An 18,351-nucleotide genomic window follows, 5' to 3' on the forward strand; every position below is an offset into this window, starting at 1 on the left:
AGAATGAAACAAGGCATGCTGGGAAATTTTATGATAAGCAATATGAAATTACAGAACAATCATGTGACACTTTGGTTGCTTTGTACATATAAATTGAAGCACTCCTGCTGTCTTATTGTTTAATATATGCCTACAAAGTTTCGTGTGGGAGAACATCATGGTGTGGCATTTTCATATGATGCATTCTCAGCAAAAAATAAATAAATTAAATTAAAAAAAGATTGATAAGATTTTATTTGTATATCCTGACTATAACTACACCAGTTACATTCACAACCCCAGGGAATTCCTCATTTATTTTCCTCCCTGTGGTTATTCTCTTTCTTCTTTCTTGGAAACATGCAAATGTTTCCTTACCATCACATCATTTACATATTACATTCCTGATTATTTACTGCAAACAAATGTTGTTTTAAAATATTTCTTTGTATTTCACTCATTAAGAAGGATACATATACTAAAAACTGATATGAAACTGATACAAACTAATAGATCAATAGTTTTAAAGAAAAATGTTTGATGAAAAGAAGGTTAAAACGTAAAATTACACCAAAAAGTATAGAACCACAAACAACTTCTCAGCAATATCTGATGGACAATAGCTATATTGTACAGAATTATTGCAATTCTGTGTAGCGGTAAGTGAATTTCTGGATACTTTCAACTGTCTTTAACTATTAAATGGGAAGTTTAATGGTTAAGGAGGAGAAATTTTTATTTATTTATTTTGAATTCCAACATTTATGCGCTATTATGTTAAAAAAGCAACAACAACATTATCTTAAAAGATGCACAAAAAAGTTGTGGAAGGATATAACTTTGTGGAAGGATATTTAGTCACATGAGTGACTTTCTAAAGTGTATCGCCACTGATTTCCATGCAGTCAGCCAGCTGACACAGCAATAGCCTGCACAGAATGGTGTGGCATGATGGGACAGCCATATTAAGAATGACAGGAGGAATACAGAATTTTCACAATGGAGTCAATGTGAGTGTCCCACTTCAGGTCCTGAGAGATTGTGGTGCCCAGGAACCTGAATGACTCCACTGCAGTCACAGTGCTGTCCATGATGGTGAGTGGGGGGAGTGCAGAGGGGTTTCTCCTGAAGTCCACGGTCATCTCCACAGTTTTTAGAGTGTTGAGCGCCAGGTTGTTGAATATTCATCACATCCACCATCAAATGACAGTGACATTTATATTTCATTGCGTACAGTAATTGCTCTGCAGTAAAGCCATTCAAACCAGTTGAATTTTTGCTGATGATATTATTTTGTTTTATGCCTGCGGTAATTATGAGTGAAACATCACGTCGTCGTTGCGTATCAAACAGTGCCACCTCGAGGAATAAAGATGCATTGCACTTATTGAGTCATCAGATGTGTATATAGTCCAGGAAAAAACACTACTCACATTTACATACATGGGGTCTCTAGCGACCCTATACACATTTTACAAAAAAAAACATCTAATAATAATTATAAGAAGAAGAAAACAGGCATTTTTCTTGTTATATTTTTTATAATGAATATATTGAGGAATACTAAGAAAGTTGATGTCAAACTTTAAAAAATGAAGGAGGGAGAAGAAAGTGAATGATCTCCCGGTTCGCTAAAGACACGAGGTATGCATTTAAGGGCTCTAGATGAGGTAAAAGTTTGTGAACAAACTTTATGCTGGCCTAGTCTAGAAAGCCTATAGTCTAAAAGTTTAAAATAGGGTAATAACAATGTCTGCAGTTCCAGAGATCCAAGATTTTGCAACATAAGTGTCATTTTTCGTGTAACATGGCAACACGTTTTAATATTTTTACGCTATAGTTGTGTAGTATTTGGGGATTTATGGTATTTTTAATTTAAATTGGCTAATTGAATAATGTTTGTATATGACTGGGCTTATTAAACTAGTAAAATGAATGTAAAATTCACTTTAAAGATGTAGGTTTCTCAGTTCAATTCATGGTGATAACATGAGAATGGGTTAGCAGAACACTGCTGTCATCTGGAAATCTAACACTTTTCACATTTATTTTGAAGATTAAACAGTAGCCTGCTGTATGCAAGAGAAGTGTTCAAATGAATAGTTTTGTTTGTGGAGGAATACTAGATGTGATTATTCTTGATGTTTAATTGTGTTTAATTTATAAAGTGACTTAGGCAGCACCTATATTTTTATAGTTTCACTGGAAACCATTTAAAATAAGGTTAATTGTCAATAACTAACACTAACAAAAAAAAATACTGTTACAAATGTATTGTTCATTGCTAGTTCAAGTTAGTTATATATGTTAATGTGAGGCAAGGGGCACCAGGTAAAATGCCTAGGGCAGCAAATTGGCCAGGGCCGGCCCTGATAAGAGAAGAGTTTTTATAATTAAACAGTAAATATACTGATCAAAATGAAGAAAATAGACTTGGATTTGGATATTATGGTTCTCAAACATAGTTGAACTAAATGGATTTTTTTATTTTCCCAAAAAAATATTTTATGTTGCATTTATTTAAAGAAAATGAACAAGTTTTACATTGTGCATGAAACAATAAATATACTGTACAAAATTAACATATTTGGACATTTTATAGTTTTCAAACATAGTTAAACTAGATGTCATTGCAAGTGAAGTTAGCAGAAAAGATCTAGCTTGATGCTGTTTGACATTTGGACATTTTTATGTGTCTTAAGAGTCCCAATACTTTTGGTGGGCTGTTGTACGATAAATGACCACATATGGAGTTTTGATGAGATACTTGCATACCTTTCCATACACTGAGTGTGACCTACTGACCTTTGCTTGAATACGGAAAAGTATATATTTAGATGTGCCTGTGCTTTCAGAGGAAATATTTATTAATACAGCAGGTCTCAGCGGTAGCTGTCTATGGTAGACATGAATTCATATCTGCATCTGCGTCAGTTATGGATGTATCCGCTTTCAGTAGGGGATGGGGTGAGTGTGTGTCTGGCACGACACAGGTGGTTGTTTACCTCTTTCAGAAGCTGAAAGATCACAGGGTACATTGAAGAAACTGGTTCTAGCTGGATGCAGACAGCAAAGATATGGCATCAAGTTCGCAGATCAAACAATGTGGAGAAGGTACAAGGGATTCCAGTCTAGACACAAACACACAAACAAATCTTGAAAATACAGAAGGTAAGAAATTAACAATGAATAAGGTTTAATCACAAGCTGCTATTGGCTGATCAGTGATGCAAACCCATTCTAGGAGCTCACAGGTCACTCATTCATACTAATAGACCTTAGTGGGTCTATGACAGTTGCAAACAGCAGCAGGTTGTTTATTTGAATGGTGCAATATCTGCTGTGGCAGAAATATCATTATAACACAGCGCTTTCAAAAACTGAATGGTCTGATCTCAAGTACAGTACCTGCACAAACACGTCTGTGAAGGATATTTTGCTTTAATTTTCTTCCCGTTTACTGCAGCTTTAAGACTGCAGGCCTAGACAGGAAATATATCTCACCATTTATTGAAACATGATAATGCCACTGTCACGTAACTGGTCATTTGGCCGCTTGTTCAAAGCCAAAGTTTAAATAGCAGCCAAACGGTAATGAATGATCATATTAACCAGACTATAATAAGTTTAGTTTTAAATTCTTTTTTTTTTTGGTACTTTAGTACTTTTATGTTTCTGTCAGATCACTGCATATGTCCAGAAAAACTTAACTTATAACTTACAGTATATATAACTTATAACTTTATAGAGAGAGAGAGATTTTCTCTCTTTTTGGCCCCTTGACACTTTTGGGAGAATCTTAATGGGTTTTTCATGAATTTTTTTTGGGATACTAAAATACATCTACATAAATACATCTATACATATTTTCTTTTGATTTTGGGGTAAATATGACCTGGACCTGTACCCTCTCTGAGGGCCTCTGGCTGGTTTAGACCTGATCTGGATTCATCCGGGCTACGGAGGTTCCTGATTTACTGTTAGCAGATGCCTTACATTCACTCCCACCACGAAACAAGCACAGATTGGCTGTTAAGAGTGGCGTTCCCCTAAGAGCTTATACAACTTTAACAAGTTTGGGGCAGAGCAGCATCTTGGTACATATTGTTGTGGCATGGATGTCCGGCGTATTTATGTATATGTTAAGGCATTGGTTTCTATTTATCCGGCAATGACTAAATGAATGGAAAAAACATTGTGTTTTTTAATAAATGGACGGCAACTTTTATTTGAAACACTGATCCCTTCTCTGTAAATAGCAGAAATGAAAATTATCCCTAAGTCTAAGTACTTAGGTCAAAGCGACAAGCCCCCTGTTTGATATGATGAACATATAGCCCCAGGCACACTCAGCAGCCAATGAGATCACACTCAGATTACAGAGCAAAATTCCTGCTGGCCACGTTCCAGAGGTGTTTTGGGAAGCAGGGGAAAGGTGACAGTCAAGCAACACATGACTGTGACACATGTGTGTCCATGAACATCTATTTTTGTGAATAACAATAAACAAACAATAAAATTAATCATTTTAATTGGAAATGCACAAGAAAATTCTGTGACATTGTCATGTATAATTAATTAAATTAGCAGTAAAAATTCCAAAATGCCATGTAACCTATGTGTGTACATATCTATATATACACAGTATAGATAGATAGATATAGAATTTATATAGAATTTATTTATAAATAAATATATAACAATATATAATTTGTATTCAAAATATATAATTCATTTATTTATAAATTAAAAACAATGAACATAAAAAAATGTATATATAATAATTTAATATAGGCCTATTGTTTTTATTGATATGTGTGTACATTTCATATGAAGGGCAGATAACAACACTGTCAGTGACAACTAGTAAACAAGTGTACACGTTCTCCCGCCACACAAAGTTAAAATTAGAGTCATGTGTGACGAAAGGAATACATGGGACTGGCTGCAACCGGCACACGCACCTATAAATTCAGGTTTGACAGACCGATTCCACCATACTCAGGTGGAAAACACACTCGCTGGATTAAACCCTGGATGGAAGTAATTATTTTGCTTTCTGTCTGTACAATTTGGACTAACAATTTCATATTACCAGAAGGTTGGTGAGCACACTGTATTTTATTATATTTCGCCCATGCTGATAATGAGAGATACACTGTAATTTATTATGTTTCATACAATATTGATTTTTGTATTTCTGGGTATCCACAGCTGAAATTACGAGAAATATTGAGTTAAGAGTCATGCTTTATCTATAACCACAAGTCACAGATGATTTGCATTGATCCCAAATGTTTCTCTGTAGTGTTGTGCTGCTGGTATGCTGCTTTGGGACACTGAGCCACAATTTTTTATGGCCAAAGGTGTTGAAACATTTAAAACAAAAGACAAGAGAGTTATTCCTTTGGAAGAAACTTGATCTTGAATGAGCAGTCTGCTGAGGTAAATCGAAGCCTAAATATTTATTTTCAATTCTTGGATCTGAATCAAGATGGTTAATTTGCGATGATGAATCTTAACCAGTTTTGGCCTGCTTCTTATTCTCCCTCAGGTGGGGAAACGCAAGAAGCTCTAAATAAAAATAAAAGTTAAAGTTTCTGTCAGAAGCACAGAAAAAAATGGTTGGAATCAAACCTACCGACCTGCCACCAACTGCCGCTGTCAAGTTTTTTGGAGCTGGTACAGCAGGATGTTTTGCTGATCTGGTCACTTTCCCACTGGACACAGCAAAAGTGAGACTTCAGGTGAGAACTTATATTTATAATTTATATAATTGTAATAATAATAATAATAATAATAATAATAATAATAATAATAATAATAATAAGCTGTATATGCAAAAAGCTTGGCATAAAGAAAATAATTTTTGGTGCCATTAAGAGTTGTTTGAAGCGTGTTTGCATTGTGCCTGAAACAATCGAATTACTAGCAGGATGTTTTGCTGATCTGGTCACTTTCCCACTGGACACAGCAAAAGTGAGACTTCAGGTGAGAACTTATATTTATAATTTATATAATTGTAATAATAATAATAATAATAATAATAATAATAATAATAAGCTGTATATGCAAAAAGCTTGGCATAAAGAAAATCATTTTTGGTGCCATTAAGAGTTGTTTGAAGCATGTTTGCATTGTGCCTGAAACAATCGAATAACTACACAAAAAGCATATTTTGATAATCCATTTGTCTTATTTCAGATCCAGGGAGAGTCTACAGCTGCCTCAGGATCAGCTGTGGTGAAATATCGTGGAGTATTTGGCACCATTGCCACTATGGTGCATACAGAGGGCGCAAGGAGTCTGTACAATGGCCTGGTGGCAGGACTGCAACGACAAATGAGCTTCGCATCTGTTCGTATCGGCCTTTATGACTCAATGAAGCAATTCTACACCAGAGGATCTGAGAGTAAGTATCAGACTGGTGGTATGAATAGAGACAGGAATGATAGTGGTGACACTGATCCTTACACTCTGCTCTTTTCTTCTCAGATGCAAATATTGTCACTCGTCTAATGGCTGGCTGCACCACTGGGGCCATGGCTGTCGTGTTTGCACAGCCCACAGATGTCGTAAAAGTGCGTTTCCAGGCTCAAGTGCGTCAATCTGACGGATTAAAGAGATACAACGGCACAATGGATGCATATCGGACTATTGCACGTGATGAGGGTGTTCGGGGGCTTTGGAAGGGTGAGCGAGAGTTCTTAAAAAGGGATAGTTCACCCTCCCCAAAAATTCTATCATGATTTACTCACCCTCATTTCATTCCAAACCTGTATGACTTTCTTTCTTCGGAAAGAAAATATATTTAGAAATTTCTTTTTTTATTATTGTTTTCGTCCACACAATGTAAGTCATCGGGGTCCAAACCAGTGTTGTTATTGCTAACTATAACTAAAACTTAAACTATTACAAAAAAAGATTCAATAAATTAAATGATTACATAAAAAAACTAAATTAAATGAAAAATTCAAATGAAGTATAAGTAATAAAAATGGCATAGGCACTTAACAAATTTACAAAAACTTGAACTAAAATGAAAACTGAAAATGTAAAAAGAAATCTTATTTCAAATGTTAATAAATAATCAAATAATACCGAAATAGCACTGTCCAAAGCAAAACTGGACCCCCACTGACTTTCATTGTATGGATACAAATACAAAATATCGTCTTTTTAGTTACACAGAAGAAATAAAAGTTTTGGAAAAACATGAGGGTGAGTAAATTATGACTGTCATTTTTTGGTGCACTGGCCCTTTAAATTCAACTTCCACATGCCATTCTAAGTGGATGTGTTCTGGTTGAGATAAACATGCATGTGTTTCTCTATTTTAGGCTGCATGCCAAACATCACAAGGAACGCGATTGTAAACTGCGCAGAGCTGGTCACTTACGACGTTATCAAGGAACTCATATTAAAATATGACCTCATGACAGGTATGAAACCTACGAACCCTATGCTTTTATTATGGCTATTTGTATGTTCCTGTTGTCTAACACATATGCCCTCATTAGACAACCTACCCTGCCACTTTATTGCTGCATTCGGAGCTGGTTTCTGCACCACGATTGTGGCATCTCCAGTAGACGTAGTAAAGACCCGCTTCATGAACTCAACTACAGGCCAGTACAGCAGTGCACTAAACTGTGCCCTCACTATGCTGACCAAAGAGGGACCAACAGCTTTCTATAAGGGGTAAGAAAAATATGCTATGAACTATTATTTGTATAGAACAAGGTACACAGTCTTATTTTCAGTACCATGAATTTGTCATCTTCATCTTCCCCAACAGCTTTGTGCCCTCCTTCCTGCGCTTGGGATCCTGGAACATTGTGATGTTTGTCTCCTACGAGCAAATCAAGAGAGGTCTGACTAGAATGCAGAGCTCATGGGAGTCACCTTTCTGAATGGACATTGTCAGCATCTTCTGATTTAGATTAAACAGAGAGTGCAAATATAAGTCAAGTCCTCTGTTATGAGAACAAAGGGATTCCCGGGTTAAGTCTTATCACTGAAAAAGGCTGCAACTTGTTAAGGCCAATGGTCAAGTTCATCAAAAATGAAAGATGAGCTGCCAAAAATCATGAGACGCATGACTGAGAAAGCAAATTGAGATATTTGTCTTAGTTACAATGTCATTGGATAATAATAGTAAGGATATATGTCCATTTTTAATGTAAATACTTTTAAATATGTCATTAAAACGGGTCCATAGCTCTAATGAATGCATGTATATTTATACTATAATTTGTAAACTGTACATTATTGAAAAATAAAGCTTTTTATGATATATCCGTTTCCTTGAATGAGGTCTAAACTGTTTTAAGTATCAAATCTGCTACATGCAACTCATTAAGATCACATGCATTTGTCTCCCCTAAAGCCGAGAGTCTTTTAATCAATCAATGATCAAATCAACTGAGAGCCTGACACCCAGAGGGTAACTTTAATACAAATGGCTTTCACATAACAAAGGACCAGAAAGTGGCTTCAAACTGCTCTCATGCTGACCTAATAAAAGACAGACAAACAAAATCTTCGTTAGAACAAAGCTGTGAATTGCATGTGCCAAATTAACATTAAGACAAATGCAAATCGTTGAAGTGCATGACAAAAAGCACTCACATGTTTCAGGATACCGAGGAAGTGTGATAAGAGATGCCTGATGCTCCCTGAAGACTGTTTCTTTAAAAGAGGGACAACTGAAAGTCCTGTTTTATGAAAAATATATGTGCAACTACACATAGCCTACTACTGTACACATTCAGAGTGGCTCAGCGTTTCGGTCAAACTAGTTGTCACACTTTTCTCAAACCTATAAAGATAGATTTGTTTTTGAAAAAGTCAATTTCATATGTGTATAAGCACATAGGCTACCTTAAAGTATTGGCATGTTGTCATTACATAGGGTAAGTTGTCACAATAGAACCTGCCGTTCAAATTATTTTAAAGAGTGAATAATTCCGAAATACAAAACAACACCAGGCCTCTATTAACTATAATAATCAACAAGTTTGAACAAGAGAAAATACTCAATTGTGCAATAGTATTTTGACTCGAAACCTCATAGAAACCCTGTGTGTGAACGTTTAGCAGCATTTACCTGCACTTTTTAACATAAACCGAAAACAATGAAAGCTGCGCTTTGGAGAACGGGTTTTAGGTTTTATCAGTAAAGTCAGCAGAGGCGTTCATTTATGCGCTGAATGACGCGTCACGCGTGTCACGTGACTCCCTCGAAGGCGTTTAAAAGCTCGCTGCAGCGTTCAGAACAGAAAAGAGCACCTGCGGGGTTTAACTGTTTGCGTTCCGAGGAAGTTATCTTTCGCTAGTAAACACTTTTCTTCGCAGACGCTTTAGACATTTTTGTTTAGGGTGAGTATTGTGACCTTACATGACATTATATAATAGACTTTCTCCGTTACTTTTTAAGTTATTTTGTTGAATGATTTAAAGTGATGCAGAGCTGTATGTAACACGGAAATATTATTGTCTTGCAGACTTTGGAGTATGTTTTTGATTTGTACGGGTTCTAAACGTTTCTCTATGGAAGAACGCGGGAACAAAATTCAAGTTGCAAGTCATTTCAACCAGAGAGATACTTTCAGAGAATCTTGAAGTTCTCATCCAAACCGGTTGGTACAAAAAGTTTCGTAAAAGCGTTTATTCACTTGTTTTAATCAATAAGGTTAATACAGTTGATGTAAAATTATGCCAGCATTACATACTCTCGCATTTTGTGTGTATCCGCACTTCCTGTATTAAAGCTCCTTTGTGTGGTCGAAAGCCAGCAAAGTATTTTGTTGAATGATTTAAAGTGATGCAGAGCTGTATGTAACACGGAAATATTATTGTCTTGCAGACTTTGGAGTATGTTTTTGATTTGTACGGGTTCTAAACGTTTCTCTATGGAAGAACGCGGGAACAAAATTCAAGTTGCAAGTCATTTCAACCAGAGAGATACTTTCAGAGAATCTTGAAGTTCTCATCCAAACCGGTTGGTACAAAAAGTTTCGTAAACGCGTTTATTCACTTGTTTTAATCAATAAGGTTAATACAGTTGATGTAAAATTATGCCAGCATTACATACTCTCGCATTTTGTGTATCCGCACTTCCTGTATTAAAGCTCCTTTGTGTGGTCGAAAGCCAGCAAAGCCAAGTCGATATAACTGCAGACCGAAGATCTCCAAAATGGGGCGTGAACTCCAAAAGTGGGCAGAACCTCCAAAATGGGGCGGGGTCTCCTCTCGCAAAGACTTTCACCATTGGCTCTGGCTTCAGCCAATTGTTATTGACTTACATTTCAAAATAAAACTTTATAAATTAAACATTGTTTCTAGTTCATCTAAAATAAAATATGCTATATAAGTAACTGTTCTCCGTGAGAGCAGAGCCCAAAGCTCGTGGCCAGTGGTGTTTGGACTGGAGTTTGAACCTCTGCTTCATGATATAAACGGGAATCACCCACAAGCCGTCCCAGCACAGGGGAAAGATTTTACTCTATCACTTTGTTCCAAGCATCGGGGCGTCCCGGGGCACGAAATTCACAGGGTAGGAGGGGGTAGTGACGCTGGGTGTAACTAAAAAGGTGCCATTGTCCGGTGAGGTCCGGTTGGGGAGTTACGGAACAATCTCATATCGCATAATCTTATTAACTGTTTATCTCCTGAACTGCATCTTTCTTTACCACGCTATTCAGCGCCATTCCCGCCGTGCAGTCAGTTTCACTGGTTAAGGTTAGGGTCAAGTGTGGGGTAGGTTTAGGGGTTAGCATTTTTTGTAGCATAATGTAGGAAATCAACACTTTAATTGACACAACCAATAAAATATTTAGAATCAGCTGTGGGGCGGAGTTTGCACTGAAGTGGATGGGGGGGGGGGAAATTGCGCATGCGTGTCATGTGCCTGTCTGTCAATGGGAGGAAGCCACGCCCTATTTTGGAGCTCCCACCCCGTTTTGGAGTTTCCGCCCCCATTTGGAGATCTCCGGGCTGCAGCGGCACCAGATGTAAACAGGATGTGACGTCAGCATATAGATTAGCACGTTAAAGAGAACATGTTCCGTTTTTGTCTGTTGACCGTACAGAGCCTTTACATTGCATTTAAATTGTCCCAGCCCAAATGACTTAAACTTGCATAATAAAAAAAGGCATTAAATGCATACCATAAGCTTCAAAAGAAAGTAATCATGTGTCTTCCTAATCCAGGTTAGGGTGGAGTTCACCTATCTTGTGTTCACTTCATTGGTTTTCAACGCATTCCATTTCACCTTTACGTTCCTGTGATTCCAACTGCAACTAAACATGGTTGGATTCAGAGCTGGTGATGTGCCTCCTACAGCCACTGTGAAGTTTATTGGTGCAGGAACTGCAGCCTGCATTGCAGACCTCTTCACATTTCCACTGGACACCGTGAAAGTTAGACTTCAGGTGAGTCTTTGTTGTGTGGAATTTGAGTACATTGTTTAAATGACATATTTTTGCTTGTGTGACAGCTTAGCCAGCGGTTGAGTCTGGAGACAACAGACGCGGGTGACGACTTGACCCAGATCAACTTGCATTAACAAAAACTAACCTTTGATTTCAGGTGGAATGTTTAAAGTCAAACCCATACTGACATCAGCTTTATCTATTTCTCTTGACTCTCTTTACACTAGCAACGTAAGCAGGTCCAGGCCTCGATGATTGTCCTTGCTGACCCAGGATCTCTATGGACCCTTTTAAACTGAAGATGCTGCTTCCCTCCCCTGTGATTCTGTAAAGTTTCTCCATCCAACTTTTGTTCTGTACAGATTCAGGGGGAGACCAAAAGTCCCGTGAACACAGGCCATGGTCCGGTGAAATATCGTGGAGTGTTTGGCACGATCAGCACCATGGTGCGTGTCGAGGGGCCGCGCAGTCTCTACAGCGGGCTGGTTGCGGGACTGCAGCGTCAGATGAGCTTTGCCTCCGTACGCATTGGCCTCTATGATTCCGTCAAGCAGTTCTACACCAAAGGCTCAGATCGTAAGTTGCCAAATGCTTGTATGCAGGGATGATTGGAAACCATTTGTAATGCAAGACCTTTCATATTCATGCCATTCAATGCATCGTTTTCCTTAGACGTCGGGATTGGCAGTCGGCTGATGGCTGGCTGTACGACTGGAGCCATGGCCGTGGCTGTGGCCCAACCCACCGATGTGGTGAAGGTACGATTTCAGGCTCAGATCAGCGCTGGGGCCAATAAACGTTACCATGGTACTATGGATGCATATCGGACCATTGCAAAGGAAGAGGGGTTTCGTGGTTTGTGGAAAGGTGAGCCTGGACCAACTTGGAATAATAATAATAAAAAAAATATCAATTTGAATTGTTATATTATAAAATAAATACATTTATTATTAATATAATAACAATATTAGTAAAAATGTTTGAGGTAAAATGGATATCTTGTACTAATTTACTATTATTAAAATTTGTTACATTGTAAACCAAATTAACACCTATTTTTTTTTTAAATCTATTTTTAATTGGTTTACAATATTAAACTAAATATATATTTTGATGTATTTATTTTAAATTAGTTTATAATATAAATAAATGGATTAACAGTTTAATTGGTTCATATTTGTTTATAATAACAAAATATTTTAATTTGTTGTTATTATATTAACTTATTTTAAATCTTAGTTTATAATTAAACAACTTTTTAATTGGTTAAGTTATTAGTTAATAATTTATTAATGGTTTATAATACTAAATATATTTTGATAATTTATAATGGTTGTTGTTGTTATATTTTAATACCAATTATTTATCTATTTAGTTTATGATATTATAAACTATTTTAAAATCTGTTTTTAATTGCTTAGTTTGTTAAAATGAGTTTATAAATGCAAACATTATTATAAACATTTGATAAACTAATTATTTTAATGATGATGATTTATAATTGTTTTTATTTATTATTATTATTGTGTATTGATCTCATTATTATTATTATATTGTCATTATCATTCTCTCTCTCTTTTTTTTTTTAGGAACTGGCCCAAACATCACCCGCAATGCCATTGTAAACTGCACTGAGCTGGTGACCTATGATCTTATCAAAGATGCACTTCTAAAATCATCGCTGATGACTGGTAAGATGAGACTGCAAAAAATGATTGCAAACTTAAGTGTCAGACCGTGACAGAAATATTTATAGCTGTTTTTCTTCACAGATGATCTTCCCTGCCACTTCACATCTGCATTTGGAGCTGGTTTCTGCACCACAGTTATTGCTTCTCCTGTTGATGTTGTGAAGACAAGATACATGAACTCCGCCCCGGGCCAGTACAGCAGTGCCCTCAACTGTGCTGTAGCCATGCTGACTAAAGAGGGACCAAAGGCTTTTTACAAGGGGTTAGCTCTTTACACACTATAGCTTTACTGTAATGATTTAAGGATGAATGTTGAAGTGACATCTGTTTGTGTTCTTTTTAGATTCATGCCATCGTTCCTGAGGCTGGGCTCCTGGAATGTGGTTATGTTTGTCACCTATGAACAGCTGAAACGGGCCCTGATGGCAGCACGCCATAACTGGGCCACTCCCCTTTAAGCAGCGAATGCAATTAGTTGAGCTTTGCTGATGTGGTTCTGACTTTCTCTTGATGTTTTTAGGTTTTCTGTAAGAACCGTTTACATGTCTATTAAAAATGATTTAGACTTACTCTATTCTTGTCTGTCTTGTGCCAAAAAAATGAGGCTCTTCTTAACACCAATTTCAAACTCTAGCATTTTGAGTTGAAGTGTTTTAATTCCTTTAATGTTTCTAGTTATGACTTTAAGATGCCTGAATGAGTTTGGATGAGAGAGCTTGTTTTAGAAGCTGTTTCTTTTCAGGCGAGAGCTTCTCTGGGAATTGTGTAATGAAGCGAATGATCAGGTCCCCTCTCTTGGACTGGTTGTTGGCTAGTGGCATTCCCTCCCCGGTCACAATTTTGGTGTACTGAGGGCTATAATATAAAGAAATTAATGACATTTTCCTTATATATGAAAACCACAAAGTGTGCTTTTTTTTTTTTTTTTGTCTGTTATTTGACCAATGTATCTCAAAGAGAGAAGGAAATGGTTACTCACTGCACAATGTCATTGATGGGGATGTTGAGCAGTCTGCCATCTAGTGTCTCAACTTCTACTGAGAAACCAGTCAAAGCCTGCAGAGTTGCCACAAAAATCTATATTCAAAATCATACTAAACTAAAATATAATGTTGATTCAATTCAAGTTGTCATGTTGGTCTGATTGAAAACCCTATCACATATTTGGCATAAAAACTAAAGGGAAAATATGTTTGAAATATGTTTTTGCTTGTGATGAAAACTTTTTTTTTTTTTTTTTTTACCTTCTCAAGAGAAATATGTGCTGTGTAGTACAGATCATCATTTTGGCGAACAAAGCGTGAATGATGCTTTTGGCGTATGACAAAAACAATATCTGCTGGGATGTTGTTTGGTCCCTGTGGAGAAAAAAACTTACATTCTGAGAGGACTAAGATCAATTTAAAAACACAATGAAATAAAATTGTGATAATGTGTGGTCATGCCTGGTCTCCCTCTTTTGGAAACGTGATCCGTGTCCCTTCATTCCATCCTGCTTTTACAGTGAAGGTTAAAATTTTGTCCCTGATGCTGGATGTGTGTCCATCTTCATTCATGACCTATATCAAACACATCTCTGAAATTAATTTCTCATGAGTCCAAATTATGGTATTTGTACACCTGCATGCAGAACTTACCCTACGGGATATCTTAATTTTTTTAGTGCATCCATAATAAAGGTCCTCCAAGGCGAGGTGAAGGTCTCTCTCTATTGGTGGGTCCTGTAGCTTTTCTTTTTGTCCACGCAAGCTCTTAAGAGCTGTGTTGTCCTCACTGCCATCATTGGTGAAAAAATCTATGACACATATTACTAATAAGAACTGGGATTCTTCAAAACACCAGGACATTTTATTTATTAATTTAAGACTTAGTTGCACCAGACTGCCTTTTGAAATCTACATTCATGAAATGATACAAGAAGCTCATTCATTGAAGAAAAACAATACAGCTTTTTCATCCTAACCTGCAAAAGGATTATCTCCTCCAAAAAACTGTCTGAACGTTTCATCTACATTTCCATGGTACACATATCCTGATGACCAGGCGCCATTCACTCCCAGCTCAGACGGGATCCCTCCTTTTAAACCCTCCTCTCCAAACTTATCATATGTGGCCTTTTTACGTGCTGCATTGGATAAAAAAACAGAAACACAATGACCAGCTTACCAGGAAAAAACTGAGGGCTGAACTGTGTACTGTGTGACATTTGTAGGTCTGTCTGTGTGCGGTTTTCTTTAATACCATGGTACAGTGATAGTATGAGATAGTAATAGGCATACTTTGCTGCTTTAATCCAAGTATATATGAAAAATAAATAATGAATTACGAAAAATATTTACATGGTACCTCCAAGAATACCATCCCTGCAAATGCGGAATGTTCCCCTTTTCGGTTCCATTTGGTTGTTTTGGGGAACCAAATCTTAACGTTCTAACATTCTTTTTATAACACAAACTTTTATGTGAGAACAATAAGAACTTATACACAACGTTCTGTAACGGATATGGTAGGTTTTATTTTTATAACCATAAACTAACTTTGCCAGAACGTTCTAGGACTAGGAACCAAAAATGTTGGGAAACATTGCCGTTGTAATATCAACCCGTTTATAGTAAATATTGTAACGCTGTGTCGCATATTCAAGTGCTGTTGTGTATTTTATTGTAGGTTTGTATTCTATAATTGGTCTTGTGAACTTACGGTCGCTCAGCACGTCAAACGCCTCCGCGAGCAGAGTGAAGCGCTCGGCGGCGCGCGCGTGGCTGCTGCTGCGCGGGTGATGCTTCAGCGCGAGTCGCCGGTAGCTGATACAAAAAGAAAACGTCCTCAAAATGACAATAAACCATATCTTTTTCTGCTTTTAATGAAGTGTATACACATAATACTACTTAGAAACCAAACAAATAGTAACTTACGCCTTCTTTATGTCAGCATCAGTGGCGTTGCAGTTTATTTCCAAAACAGCGTAATAGTCTCTTCCCATGGCCTATTTATTTAGCTCAATCTTTACACTTTAACCGTATTGATGCACAAATGCAAACCCGAATTTCCTCAGTAGGAATGAACATTGAGCTCTTTCTGTTAAGTTAGTTTACTGTTGTCAAAATGGTTGCTATGGATACGGAGCTTGGAACTCTGGGAAATGCGGTCTTTTATAACATTTCGGAATATTGTGAAACTGCCAACAACAGTGATGTGATACAGCACAGTGACAGAGAGGATAAACTAGTGCTGTCAAACGATTAATCGCGATTTATCGCATCCAAAATAAAAGTTTTTGTTCACATAATGTGTGTGTACTGTGCATATTTATTATATATATATATATATATATATATATATATATATATATATATATATATATATATATGAAAACAAACATATGCATGTATATATTTAAGAAAAATATGTTATGTTTATATAATACAAATTCTATTAATATAAATATATACATGTAAATATTTTCAAAATATATACTGTATGTGTGTTTTTATATATACATAATAAATATACACAGTACACACACATTTTATGTAAACAAAAGCTTTTATTTTGGATGCGACTAATCGTGATTAATCGTTTGACAGCACTGGTTTAAACACTCCTCAAATTATTGTTACTGCATTCAAAAGAAGCCAAAAACGACTAAATATGGAAAACATTCATGGGGTAGTTTATTGCTTCACAAATTCATTACAGCACACATGGGGTAGAAAACTGTCTGACACTTCTTATTTTACATGAAAAACATGTCAAAAGTATATGTTAGTAAAAGTATATGTTATTTCAAAATAATTTATTAATTATTAATTTTTGCAAGAAGTCCCTCAAGCTCAGGTCTTGTCTTAAACCGGGCTTGAAAATCTGTTTCCGTGTGCTGGAACCCCCCCCCAAAAAAACAAATTAAGCCTAACAATTACCATAAAAATTTACAGAAGTGTCAAATGCAGCCAGACATATTTAAAATAAATATAAGAACAGTGTCAATAAGTGTAAGGTGTAATTTTCTGACCTGCTTTACACAGAATCGCACCCCCTCAGGCTAACGTCCATAAATATGGGAAAAAGTGTTACCTTCATTTCACTGATCTATAAACACACCACCAATAAATCTGTTATAGCTACAGGACCCCTATATCGATTACATTCAATCATACAATTAATTCATATGACCAAACACAAACTCAAAGTATTCACCTGAACAACACGCTCATGGGTTTTCAGGACTTCATCTACATACATCTTAGTGCCTTGCTCCTGCATCACCATGACCTCTGTGCTTTTTGTAGGCAGGGCATAGCTTTCAAACATAAATGAGATCATTCATTTCACCACTACCTAATAATAATAATTAATAGGATGTAAAATGAAATTGATTTTAAAAAACTATAAATTAATTAAAAATACAAGATTTTAAGAAAATATCTTAGTTTTGTGCATAGGGATTTCCTAAATATGTTAGGAAAAAGTCTCTCTCTGTCCCACCTTTCATCGACTTTGATGTCCAAATGATTGCAGAGATTGTGGATGTACTGAGAATAATGTTCCACTAGAGTCATGTCATTACCGGAAACACACATTAAACATACCAAACTCTGTTGCCGACGCCGCTTTGATCTGCTTCGCCTGAACTCTGTCCTTCTTCTTCTTTGGCTGAATAGAAATAATTTAGAAGAACAGGCAGTAAAAACATTTATACAGATAATGGACAACACATTAGGTCTTGCCAATGCTTTTGGAAGAAGATGTCTGTATTTTCCAATACCACGCGTGGGCATTGATCTATACTGTCTGTTAGTCAGTAATACACCTGTTTAGACACAAAAACATCACTTGATTACTGTCAATGATTGTCTGTTCACTCATCACTTGATTACTGTCAGTTACCTATACTTGTACACACACGCATATATGAAAATTAAACATATAACAACATATTCTCTTACCCAAAAGCATCTGTGTAGTTAACACTTGACTTCTGTGACATTAGAGAAAAAACACAGATTAATATACATGCAGATAGATAGATAGATAGATCTATCTACCAATAAAATGACACTTACTGAACCGATGATGCTGCACACACCAGCACCCGTGTTCTGTAACAATAAAACTAGGGATGCACCGATATGAAAATTTTGCCCGATACCGATATGGTGGCCGATATATCGTGCATCCCTAAATAAAACCTGAAACAAAAGAATTGCACAAACTAAAAAATATGATTGTAAATACAGTAAACTTT

General features: G+C 36.5%; 4 protein-coding genes across 5 annotated transcripts; 2 read left to right on the forward strand and 2 right to left on the reverse strand.

The window, feature by feature from the left end:
- Nucleotides 1-4,970: 4,970 nt before the first annotated feature.
- On the forward strand, nucleotides 4,971-8,252 carry LOC107583346 (mitochondrial uncoupling protein 3-like). Its single transcript, XM_016269526.1, has 8 exons — nucleotides 4,971-5,080; nucleotides 5,288-5,424; nucleotides 5,534-5,726; nucleotides 6,184-6,391; nucleotides 6,475-6,672; nucleotides 7,320-7,421; nucleotides 7,500-7,680; nucleotides 7,778-8,252. The coding sequence occupies exons 3-8, from the start codon at nucleotides 5,601-5,603 to the stop codon at nucleotides 7,890-7,892; spliced, it is 930 nt and encodes a 309-aa protein (XP_016125012.1). The 5' UTR covers nucleotides 4,971-5,080; nucleotides 5,288-5,424; nucleotides 5,534-5,600; the 3' UTR covers nucleotides 7,893-8,252.
- A 989-nt stretch (nucleotides 8,253-9,241) lies between these two features.
- Nucleotides 9,242-13,675, forward strand: ucp2 (uncoupling protein 2). Of its 2 annotated transcripts, XM_016269524.1 has the most exons (8): nucleotides 9,242-9,360; nucleotides 9,486-9,620; nucleotides 11,194-11,415; nucleotides 11,778-11,991; nucleotides 12,088-12,282; nucleotides 13,005-13,106; nucleotides 13,188-13,368; nucleotides 13,450-13,675. In XM_016269524.1, the coding sequence occupies exons 3-8, from the start codon at nucleotides 11,290-11,292 to the stop codon at nucleotides 13,562-13,564; spliced, it is 933 nt and encodes a 310-aa protein (XP_016125010.1). In that variant the 5' UTR covers nucleotides 9,242-9,360; nucleotides 9,486-9,620; nucleotides 11,194-11,289; the 3' UTR covers nucleotides 13,565-13,675. The 2 variants fall into 2 exon arrangements, with proteins under 2 accessions (XP_016125010.1, XP_016125011.1); XM_016269525.1 differs by lacking the exons at nucleotides 9,242-9,360; nucleotides 9,486-9,620 and adding an exon at nucleotides 9,839-9,982.
- Nucleotides 13,676-13,714: 39 nt separating this feature from the next.
- dnajb13 (DnaJ heat shock protein family (Hsp40) member B13) lies at nucleotides 13,715-16,216 on the reverse strand. The gene is made up of 8 exons (XM_016269522.1): nucleotides 16,022-16,216; nucleotides 15,807-15,910; nucleotides 15,070-15,231; nucleotides 14,744-14,901; nucleotides 14,552-14,665; nucleotides 14,351-14,464; nucleotides 14,086-14,162; nucleotides 13,715-13,961 (listed from the first exon to the last, which is right to left on the reverse strand). Exons 1-8 carry the CDS (start codon nucleotides 16,087-16,089, stop codon nucleotides 13,790-13,792), a joined length of 969 nt encoding a protein of 322 aa, XP_016125008.1. The 5' UTR covers nucleotides 16,090-16,216; the 3' UTR covers nucleotides 13,715-13,789.
- A 688-nt stretch (nucleotides 16,217-16,904) lies between these two features.
- On the reverse strand, nucleotides 16,905-18,214 carry LOC107583349 (39S ribosomal protein L48, mitochondrial-like). The gene is given in 8 exon segments (XM_016269531.1): nucleotides 16,905-16,983; nucleotides 17,119-17,195; nucleotides 17,304-17,406; nucleotides 17,592-17,681; nucleotides 17,683-17,759; nucleotides 17,834-17,916; nucleotides 18,053-18,084; nucleotides 18,170-18,214. Coding segments are annotated over 6 exon segments (435 nt in total). The 5' UTR covers nucleotides 18,063-18,084; nucleotides 18,170-18,214; the 3' UTR covers nucleotides 16,905-16,983; nucleotides 17,119-17,123.
- Nucleotides 18,215-18,351: the final 137 nt, after the last annotated feature.

This window comes from Sinocyclocheilus grahami, unplaced genomic scaffold (assembly GCF_001515645.1).
Source record: "Sinocyclocheilus grahami isolate Dianchi unplaced genomic scaffold, SAMN03320097.WGS_v1.1 scaffold53.1, whole genome shotgun sequence".
Taxonomy (NCBI): domain Eukaryota; kingdom Metazoa; phylum Chordata; class Actinopteri; order Cypriniformes; family Cyprinidae; genus Sinocyclocheilus; species Sinocyclocheilus grahami.

Bases quoted from the DNA above. Each gene is read 5' to 3' on its own strand.
- ucp2 (XM_016269524.1), top strand. From the start codon at position 11,290: ATGGTTGGATTCAGAGCTGGTGATGTGCCTCCTACAGCCACTGTGAAG. The intron at 11,992-12,087 runs GTAAGTTGCCAA...CGTTTTCCTTAG, and splicing joins CTACACCAAAGGCTCAGATC to ACGTCGGGATTGGCAGTCGG. The intron at 12,283-13,004 runs GTGAGCCTGGAC...TTTTTTTTTTAG, and splicing joins GTTTCGTGGTTTGTGGAAAG to GAACTGGCCCAAACATCACC.
- dnajb13 (XM_016269522.1), bottom strand. From the start codon at position 16,089: ATGGGAAGAGACTATTACGCTGTTTTGGAAATAAACTGCAACGCCACT. The intron at 14,163-14,350 runs GTAAAAAAAAAA...GCAACTCTGCAG, and splicing joins CACATATTTCTCTTGAGAAG to GCTTTGACTGGTTTCTCAGT. The intron at 13,962-14,085 runs GTGAGTAACCAT...TTTATATTATAG, and splicing joins CCCATCAATGACATTGTGCA to CCCTCAGTACACCAAAATTG.
- LOC107583346 (XM_016269526.1), top strand. From the start codon at position 5,601: ATGGTTGGAATCAAACCTACCGACCTGCCACCAACTGCCGCTGTCAAG. The intron at 6,392-6,474 runs GTAAGTATCAGA...TTTTCTTCTCAG, and splicing joins CTACACCAGAGGATCTGAGA to ATGCAAATATTGTCACTCGT. The intron at 7,681-7,777 runs GTAAGAAAAATA...CTTCCCCAACAG, and splicing joins CCAACAGCTTTCTATAAGGG to CTTTGTGCCCTCCTTCCTGC.